This window comes from Propithecus coquereli, unplaced genomic scaffold (assembly GCF_000956105.1).
Source record: "Propithecus coquereli isolate 6110/MARCELLA unplaced genomic scaffold, Pcoq_1.0 Scaffold55, whole genome shotgun sequence".
Taxonomy (NCBI): domain Eukaryota; kingdom Metazoa; phylum Chordata; class Mammalia; order Primates; family Indriidae; genus Propithecus; species Propithecus coquereli.
This window is the reverse complement of record NW_012151396.1, coordinates 2,785,792-2,796,516: the sequence shown is the minus strand read 5'-3', so window position 1 is coordinate 2,796,516 and position 10,725 is coordinate 2,785,792. Positions and strand designations below refer to the sequence as shown.

Below are 10,725 nucleotides of genomic sequence, written 5' to 3'. Positions count from 1 at the left end.
TCATCAAAAAAGAGAAGGAAAAACAAAATCAAATTTTGTTAAAAAGACAGTTCAATAGTAACCCTTAAAACTGGAACTTGAACTATAAAAAAGTTAAAAGAATTAAATGAAAGTTTAAAAAAAAATAATGAATTTTAAATGAAGCTAAAGATTTGAAAGAAAAAAAGAAATTATAGACTGAAGGCCAAAACAGCAGACAAGAAAAAGCTAAATTCAACTGAAATAAAGGTTAATCTATTTTTGATCCATAAATTTGAAAGCCTAGGAAAAGCAGAAGTAAAACATGTGAAGCAAAAAAAAAAAAAACACAACAAAAATTAGGAATTTAAAGGTGAGGGTAAAAGGTAGGAAGTAAAGGAAACTGGCTATGGTAAGCACAATGGTAACTTAGGAAGTTTCTGAGTTCAGTTTTCGGCGAATTATCTGTCATCAAAACAGCAGGTCTTTAATCTTCTTAGAGAGGTGTCTGTCTACTCTCACGCTCATGGTCACCCACATCCTTTAATATATTAGCACCACTGGCTGACTCCTAATTTGCTTGACTAATCTTCCATTAGTGACATGATTCTACTTTTCCCTTTTTACTAAAATTTACTGGCTCCCACCCTCCAGCCTCTGCCCAGTTGAGGGCATCCTCCAGAAATTATCTAGTTAACCCCACACTAATTAAAATCAAACACTGCACCAGGGTATTAAATAGACTACGAGGCAGACCTTGTGAATGAAATTTTTATTTACACACTGTATCTAGAAGCAGATACATAAATTCTTCTACAATTTCCAAAAATGTGCAAGAAATTACTATAATTTGTTTACAAACCAAAACACATATTAAAATCAATGGACTTTGGATAATTCATTCTGTGGTGTTCTCAGTACAAATGATACACACCTGATTTGAAACATACAGAAAAAGTGTAAACTACAGCAATCTGAATTGCAAGTATTAATTTCATGGCACTCCAACAACTATGAAATTTCTTTAACCCAACATGTATACTTATTACAAAATTCTGTAAGAATTTTTCATCATCTCTGGATGTAGAGTTTGGATCACTTTTCAGAAATAGCAACTACGCATTCTGCCATGTTATGGTTGATTAATAAAAAGGATGTTTATAAAAAACCTTCTTTACAGGATTAAAAAAGTATTAAAACAAACCCAATTTGTGATTACTAGCGTACCAATACTTTTAGAATTTTAAAGTTATTTATGGAACTGGCTATTGTTCCTTATTAGCGTATTCAACAAAACTGTCTATTGCTGGTAGTGTGATTTTGTTTTCAAATTAAGACTTCACATTGATGAAAAGCAATTAAAATTTAAATGAAATATATTATTTTGAATCATTCATGAAGCAATTGCTCTCATATACAATGTGAAATGTACAGAAATTAAAATTGGCATTTCCGAAAGCACTGTTTACAAAGATATTTAGCACTGGCAGAGACACTGCATAAACCTATGTAAGATTTTAGTAATTTTTATCCTGTTTAAATAATACTGGCTCAGAAATTATAATGTATACTTTAGGTTTTATTTTCTATATGCCAATAATTTATAGTCTTTTGGCACGTGATTTTCTTCAACGGCAAGATGGTTGCCCTGTGTAGCTGGTTTCCTTAAAACCTATTTTTAGTTCTATGATCATTTCCTGTGACATAATATTTTGACCTTCTAAATTTTCAGATTATTGCACCAAGTAGAAAGAGAATAGTTTTCCTCAGAAACAGAAAGAGTGAGATATTTCAAGTACTTTCTATAGCTTTCTCATTGTTTATAAAACTGCATAATAGTGTCCTACTAAGCCTAAAAATAGTTTCTGGCCTCCATCATGTTTTGTGATGAAATACTTGATTAAAAAAACAATTCTGATTCAATTATGGCAAATGGATGCAGCTTTCCTGTTTTCTTTTTCTTGCCTTGAGCTCCGATTTTTAGAAGCATATATTTAAAATCACTTACAAGTTGTGTCCCTAAAATCTGTAAGTTACCTTTCAATAGGATCCAAAAATTTAACCAAACTAGAGGATGAAGAGTTCTCTTTTATCCCCCTTTCCACTTTTAACGGGACTGTTTTAGTTTCCTGTAAAGCCGATCTTTCACATTATGTTGTGCTACCTATGCCAAATGGATACCTTTCTACACAAAAGAAGAAAATTTTGCAATACATCTTTCTGCTGGTAAGTTTAATTTTTTGGCAATATACTTTTCTGCTTATAAATTCAGTTTTTTGGCAAATATTTTAATTTTTATTGTTACACTATCAGAATCTAACAATTTCAAACTGGATAAGAATAGGGCATATTACTTTAAAGGATTATATATAATGAATATATAAAAGCACATCAAAAATTGGCTTTTTGAATTAGAACAGTATCAAGACTTGCCCTCCATTAAAACACAAAATACAACTTTAAAACATTTAGATGAAAATCAGAATAATCTTGACACTAAATGGGTAGATCTTAAACACATGCATCAAGAGAAAATGCGGGGAACAGGTTATGTCCACATAAGACAGGTCAGGGCAGTCCAAAGACCTCTGTGCACCATGATCTCACGAAGAGGACACGTAAATGCTCCATTTCAACATTTATAATTAATACACAGTGACTCTGCGACAATACCTGCCATCTAATATAGATGCACAGGGACTTTTAACTCACCCTAGATATATTTTAAGTTGTTTAAAAATAAATAGTTTTGCAAAAAAATAGTTTAAATGTCTTGCATTAATTTGATAACAAGCTTACAACTCTGTAATAGTTCTTAATCCAAATAGCTTATAGTGAATACTTAAATTATATTATTACAGTATACTCCATATTCCATCTTATTCGGTGAAAACTGCTCAGAAAATGAAAAAGGAGTCTTTGTAACAAGGTACAATCAACATTCCACCAAAATTAAGTACCTTTCCCCCTTTAAGTTAAAATAGCATGGCACTGTGCCTTTTCTTCGTAATATCTCAGTTCTGACCCTAAAAAACAAATAGAGAAAAACGTGAGATACAGGTATGTCTGAATGATGAAGGAGTAAGTTTGACCTAGGACCTTTTACTCCTGGTGTTTAAAGTGGGTAAGAGACCGGAAAACTTTAAATGACAAAGGAAGAAACATCTCAGATTACATGTTTCATCTGAGATGGAAACATTTTCTTTAAAGTTGTGTAGCTGGAAACATCTGGACAGGGCAATCCCCAAATACTACATAAGTTGCAGAATTGTGAATTGAATAAACACTACACATTTCAAAATAACTAAAAATTATTGGGCATAACATCCTCCCCCCACAACTAACTCAGAGATAAAATAGTGATGCCAAATTGCTTAAGACTTAGCTAAATTAAAAAAGAAACAAATAAAAAAATATACTTGTAAATGGCAGTATATATGATAGGCAATAAGACTCCCATATATCTGATAACAGTTTTAATATTTTTTTCACGCTGTGAGAAAAACTGCTCCACAATTTCCACAGTGTTTTAATTAAAGTCATTGAGGGTTGTTTAAAAGTGAGGGGAAGGAGTGGTCAAATCCAGTACATTTAATAGTGACTACGTAAAAGAAAAATATAAATCTAACTTTAAAACAATGATTCCTTTCTAGTCAAATCAATTTAAAACTTTATATAGACTCCAATGTTGAAAGAGAATCCAGTCCATTTATGAAAATTAGTTGTACAATCAAGTTCACCCAAGGAAATGTTGACTAAGCTAAAGAAATCACACATAAAACATTTTACCAAAGGAAAGTATAAAGAAGACAAAAAAATGCTATCACAGGAAACTATGATCATCTAATATTTCTTTAATAAGTTCTAGTTCCATAGGTCTTTATATGTTATGCCAATTTGTACCCGAGTTTAATGACAGAAAAGGCAACAATTTCTAAATTGGTGGTATACAATTCTTTACAATTTTAAAATGTAAGGCCATTTATTAAAATAGACAAACCGAAAGATGAAAATGAAGGCAACAGAAAAATTCAACTTTTCACAACCAAAAAAATGAGCACAACCTTAGAAATAATTTAGAAAAAAAGATATGTTGCAGATCTGCATTTTATTATCCAAGATTATGTCAATTCGTAATTCTAAATCTTTTTAAAGAATTTTAAAAAATCATTTTCAGTGTATATGTAAATTCTGTTTTATCACATAGGTATGTTTATTCAACACTATCTTTTGAAATGGGCCATTTAAAAAGACATAGCAATTTTCACTCTTAAGTTTCATTCAACTTTACTTAGGGTTTAATACACATGAAATGTGCTTTTAATGCATAAAAATCACAGTGGATAGCAGCAAAGGACTGGGGGGAGGGTTAAGGAGAATTTGATAATTCACATTGTGATTCTGCACATTGATGAAAGATAATTCACACTTCTAAAACCTCAAGACTTCCCTTTTGAAAGAACCAAAATAAACCCAAGACACCTTGCAGACACTTCCCCACCCCTAAACAAATTAATGATTCTTTTACACATAAAACTGAAATAGTTATGGCAGCAAAAGATTTCGATGGCAATGAAAGTTTGTAAACTGTATTTCAATCTCTTTTTCTTATTCCCAAAGTGCAAGATGCAGGGTTCCCAATCTTTCAGTAGTGCTTCTCCTGTAAATAATCCTTCATTTTGTTTGGCAAAGGCAGTTTCTGAATTAAGTCTATTCTGGTATACTGACGTATAACAAAACGACACAGGTACTGCAAAGAACGCACCTGCATGAACCGGGACACTGGGTTGGTCAGTCTGACAGGGTAAGTTGCAGATCCAGGCAGCCGAGACCTTGAATAACAAAAAGCTCCATTTTCAGAGTCCCTGATTGAATGTTCAATTAGGTCGACTATGGATGTATGTCCTTCCACATCTGGTTGTTCATAAAAGCTAAACCTACCGTTTGAGTGCTCGATTCTAGTGTGAAGTGTTTTACCATGGGAGCGAAAGCTCAAGCTTAAAAGATAACGGTCGTCAGAACTGTCCCGAACAAGAAAAGAACCATCTGGCACATTTGCTAGCTTCCCCTCAGCCTCCCAGCGTGTGATTGGTCCCCAGTACCATCCTTGTTTTGCAAGTTTTTTCAGCTCCTCTGTAAGGCTTGTCACAACCATGGGACCACTACTTTGCACTGAGTCATAAACTCTTGCAACCCCAGGAGCAGAGTTAGGATCAAAATTCAAATGACAGCGCATACTTTCAGCCACGTGGACATCTGTGCCAGTGAGTCCACCAAAGTTCCTTTGGATTTGATTATTCTGCATTGGAGGTAGCAATGGGGAGAGTGGAGGAACATCATCGTGACCTGCTCTGGGGCTCTGCAACATGACTCCCGTGGTGGCAATCAACAAGCCATTCACGGGCTGTTCCACAAAGATCTCTGGGGCCACGACCAGGTCCTGGTCTACCTGATTCTCATCTTCAGGGAAAGAGCGCCCTCCCACCTGAGGAGGAACTGCAGAGACTTCCATGGGAGAAGAACTGTCCAGACAATAGCTACGCGATCCTTCCAGAGGATACATCCCCTCATCTAAAGGCACGGTATACTGAATGTAGTCCTGAGGCATAAGACCAATAACTACAGGCACATGTTCATCCAGGTGGAGATGCAAGTCTCCGTTCTGAGAAGCTGAACTCTTCAGTGAATTAGCCTGCTCCTGGCACGCAGTCTCAGACTGAAGGTCATGAAAATCTTTCCGAACGCCATTCAGTGCAGGACTCGGACTAGAAGAGTGAACCAAGGCTTTGACTCTCACCTCCATTTTGATGCACGTCTCCTCAGAGTTTGTAGGTCGAAGAGGCCAAGGTGTGGGACTATAGTGATGACTGCGGAGGGAAGTGGACCGTATCGGCCTCTGAGCTCTCACATCTTTAAAGACTATCGGTGCTGAGGAGGAGGAGAAGGTATCCTCATCGGCAGAGTTCCCCGAGGGCGTGCCGGCCTTACCTTTCGGCTTCTGTTTCGCAGAAAGCCTCCTTTTTAACGTACCCATCAGGCTTTCGCTTTTGGATCTGGTTTTGCCACCTTTTTCATCTTCACTGTTGATATCACAGCTGGCCATGTCTTTACCGTAGCAGCTACCAAATAAGGAATCATCTTTTCCAAAGTCACTGGCTAGTGATGGTTGTTGTACTACCATGAAATCAGTTTCTTCTTTACTTTTATTCAAGTTAAAAGATTTCCGGAAGGTTTTAAGACTAATTTTCTTCATTATGACTAGTTACCTAATCCAAGGGGATCAACCTCTCTCTGGAATACTATCCCCAAACATCTGGAGAGGCTGCGATGCTGCATCTACATATTTTTCCAGCTTCATTTAACCTTTGGAGCCATTTTCTAAAAAGAAAAAAAAAGTCATATTAAAAAATATTTCCAGAAAAGTTTTATTTTACTCAATTTTAATCCTTTAGCTTCTGAACAAGAACGCCTGAGACTTTTCTTAAGAGTGTCAGCTCTGTTAGGACAAGGATTTCTTTCTGTATCACCCAGCAGAGTAGATCATTGCCTACTACACAATGAGCATTTGGCAAATATTTGATAATGCTTAAAGAACAAGCCCCAGTCTACCTTCCTTTCTTCTTGCACCTTGCTTTTTACGTAGAATCCTTAATCTATGGGCCGGTGTCACGTCCTCCCCGCCTGCACTTCACACAGACCCACGCACACCTTCAGTACCCATTCTGTCTGCTCCCCGCTCTGCCCTCACCGTCTGTGTCCCAGCAAAACCCTCGATAAAGGCGGCACTCCACAGAAATGGGAGAGCAGCAACTCTAGTCAATTCCTTAACAGCTTATAAATATTTTAAAATACTTAAACATCTGTAAAAATAAATAAAAGAATACCATAATCTGTGATGAGCTGTCTAGAAATATGTAGGTGAGTTCTTTGGGAATAGGGCTCATTCACTTTCACATTCCCATACTGAGCACACAGCACGGAGAAGACAAATGCTTGCAGGATGAAAGATTATGAAGCATATTTCCTGAATTATTATTTCTTACTCTCTTTTTTGTAATTTCCCATGGCAAATTTTTACTTCTGTATCCAGAAATAAATTTTCTAAACATTTTTGGTACGTTGTCCCAGCATCAGAATGATAGGATTTCAATTCTCTAAAGAAAGACTGCAGCTCCAACTCTGATCATGTTTATTAATTCACTCTACATTTACTAAGTCCCTGCTATGTGACCAACCCTGTATGATGATATGCAGATTAATAAATTACTTATGGTTTCCTAATCCAGTAGGAGAGAAATATGAATGGATAAATTATAATATAAGAAGAGAGAAATTCGACAGATGCCTATGTTTAGTTATAGATAGGATTTGGTTGGTGGGTAGACGGAATCTGCGTGAGATCATTCTTACTAAAAACCACTCGGACAACCTAGCAGAGGATCAGCAATATCACGTCCATAAAAGAAACAATTTTTAAAAGTCTACTGTCATGTACTGTTTTTGAACAAGTTGTAAAAAATAAAATACTTAAAATATTTGCAACACAAGTTGCTTTTAAATATTAAACTGAGTTGTATATTAGATGAACTCACTAATACCACATTTTCTACTCAAGCATAATGTGTGTAACTGCCCTGACAGCAGAGTCGGTCACTGATTCCGAGGTTTTAAGTATTCACATTTAAATTAACCCCACTAAATCTGGGGTTCTAATGTTTCTGCTTCCCACTCTCACATCCATACCCCAGAAAACAAGAGACTGGCAACCACAGTAAAAGTATTTGGCAATTACCTACTTGAAAATTATTCCTTTTTCAACTACCAATCCATATTTACAGACTATTCATCAATACTAACACTAAAGAAATAAAATTCAATCATAGACATTAGAAACTGTAAAAAGTTCTATTAGGCCATATGGTCTTTTATCTCTCCCCTTCATTTTCTAGGCAAAGATTACTCTGAAATTTTTAAGAGTATCTGTTTTTCTGTTTGCACATTCAAAAATATATGCCATCTTTTTATAGGATCACCATCTGTCTCATGCCTAAGTAAATGTTCTGAATTAGCTTTACTGCTTTTTAATTGTAAAATTTTAAGTTTACACATACACTTGAAAGTGTGTATAAAGGTTCAAGGGAAAAAGTTTTAGACATTTAAAGAATACTTTATCCATATGGGCAGAAAATAACATCTTCAAATAATTTTAGCCTTTTTTTTAAGGACTTGAGGTAGTCATGCCTGTCAGTCATCACAACACCCAATGAAAAAACTGAAAAGACCAAACAACTACTTAACCTTCAACAAACAAAACAGCTTTATTATCCCCATTTTACAATTGAGGAAATTAAGTTTCAGAGAGATAAGAATTTCCCCAAGGATGTTAAATAATTTGCTACTAGGACACAGCAGATCCAGAATTTGAACTCTATTTTTGCAAACAATAAAAATCAATGAAAGAAGTGGCATCACTTTACCTTAGAGAAGACAGCTGGACTCTCACGTCTGCTGTGCGTTTGAATCTGTTACAATACAGTAGCCCCCACCCCTTATCCACAGGGGATACATTCCAAGACCCCCAGTGGATTCCAGAAACACAGACAGCACTGAAACCTAGGTATAATATACTATGTTTTTTCCTATACATACATACCCACGGTGAAGTTTAATTTATGAATTAGGCACAGCAAGAGATTAACAATAATAACTAATAATAAAATGGAACATTACAATATGCTGTAATAAAAGTTATGCAAATATGGTGTCTCTCTCTCAAAATATCTTCTTGTACTGTAGTCACCTGTTTTCAGACCACACTGACCGTGGGTACTGAAACTGCGGATAGGGGGACTACTGTATGTTGTTTTAGTTAAAGTGTAAGAAGAAAATCCAGACTCCTACATAGTTTAAAAAAGGAAGACTATATTTTATTTAATAACCTTGTCATATAATTATGGATATTTTTCTTTGACACTATACCAAAACTCAGTGAGTGATAGCTTCTTAAAAGTTAAATTTCATTAGCCAGGTGTGGTGGTGAACGGCTATAATTCCAGCTACTTGGGAGCCTGAGGTGAGAGGATCACTTGAGGCTGGGAGTTCAAGACCAGTCTGGGCAATATAACAAGACCCATCTCAAAAAATCAAAAGTTAAATTGTACTTTGAAATCTGAAACTATATCAAGAATTTTTTTTTACTCCATAACATTGAAATCCATTTGGTCTATCTTGCATTTTGAATGAATCTTTTATCCATGCATGATTTTTTAACCTCCTATATTCATTATATCACTATATAACATCAAAAAATCATGTTTGTGAATATCACCACTGATCTAGAAGAGAAAAGTATTTTAAGTACTGAGAAGTAGTTAAACCAATAATGGTAGATACAAGTTTTCCACAATTGCAATTTTTGCTTGAAACTTTGAATTTTATCGTTGGCAACAACACTGTAAATTGTTTTAATTGAAGTGGCAGGCTCATTTTGATCACTTATGGGGAAATATCTACTAAACCCAAGATAAATAACCATCGTGTATGTCTGTTATTTCACAAAGAAAGCAGCTGGACAGCTAGTGCAGCCAGTAATTCAAACAACAGCCACAAGCGCTTCCCCTGGAGACACCCTTCCTTCAGCAGTATGTACTGGAAAGTGCTCTTTAAATATTCCCATTTCATGATCAGGGTTTTAAAAAGATGTAGATTCAGGGTAAAGATTTAATAAAAGTAATAATTTTTACAGCTTCAGCAATGGCATTCTTAAAGTATAACTGGAATTTTCTTTTTTACCAAAGTGCTTGACAGTAAATAACATATGACTACTATCACACTACTACTAGTACTGTTTGGTGCCACTGCCTTGACTCACGGTAAGACATTGATTTTATTCACCATTGCGCTTTTTGCACTATCAGTGAAAATGGCAAATAATGCTTCAGCATTATTATGAAAGAGGATCCACAGACTACATTTTGATAACCAAAGTCTTAAATTATCTGTTAAGATAGTTTAAAAAAACCAAGAGAAAGACTTTAAGGTAAAGCAAAGCATCCACATAAAAAGTTAACAAGATGAGGAGTTCACATTGCTGTAAATCTCTCTGCACCACGGTTGCACTGTCAATTTCTGAGCACGCCATAGTTCATGCCCTTCCATTTCAGTTCCTTAGATTCTACTGCACTGCTCCTAAATCTGTGAGTACACATTCCCCTGGTAAAAAAGGAAAAATAAGGAACAGATACTAAAACCTTTCCAAAAAGAGAGAATAGAAAAAATAAGGGAAGGAACAGACCATATAATAAAGACAAAAAGAATGGCAACAGCAAATACAATTGGGATAAACTCAATTATTAGAAGGAAAAGATTTTAAGGTCTGGTTAAAAAAAAAAACAAAAAACAAAACTCAATCATATGTTAGATGGAAAGAACACAGTAAAACAAATTGTCTCAGAAAGTCTCAAAATACCATAAAATCTCTTTTAGCCAACTCTTTCCAACTATTCTGTTCTTCACCACATCTGTGATGTTCCTAATGTTCCTATTCCATCAGTTAGTGGTATTCAGTGTCTTCTACTTGAGATAAGGAATACTGTCAGTATTGGTCACTGTTATGTTCCCAGCACATAAAATAGTTCCTGTTCATGGATCATGCCCGGATCTAAACTCTTTTGAATTTAAATTCATTATGTGATTTAAAATGTAAACAAATATTTTTTTTAAAAAAATTTCTATAAAAATAGAGCTAATAGATCTGTAAATACTAAA

At 35.1% G+C, this 10,725-nt stretch overlaps 1 protein-coding gene across 1 annotated transcript in view; it reads right to left on the bottom strand.

Moving 5' to 3' along the window:
• Window positions 1-3,797: 3,797 nt before the first annotated feature.
• SOCS6 (suppressor of cytokine signaling 6) overlaps window positions 3,798-10,725 on the bottom strand; it is a 60,732-nt gene continuing 53,804 nt past the window's right edge. The window contains exon 2 of the mRNA XM_012657582.1: window positions 3,798-6,336. Within this exon, the coding sequence (XP_012513036.1) occupies window positions 4,604-6,211 (1,608 nt within the window). The 5' untranslated portion in view covers window positions 6,212-6,336 and the 3' untranslated portion in view covers window positions 3,798-4,603. The remainder of the gene's footprint in view (window positions 6,337-10,725) is intronic.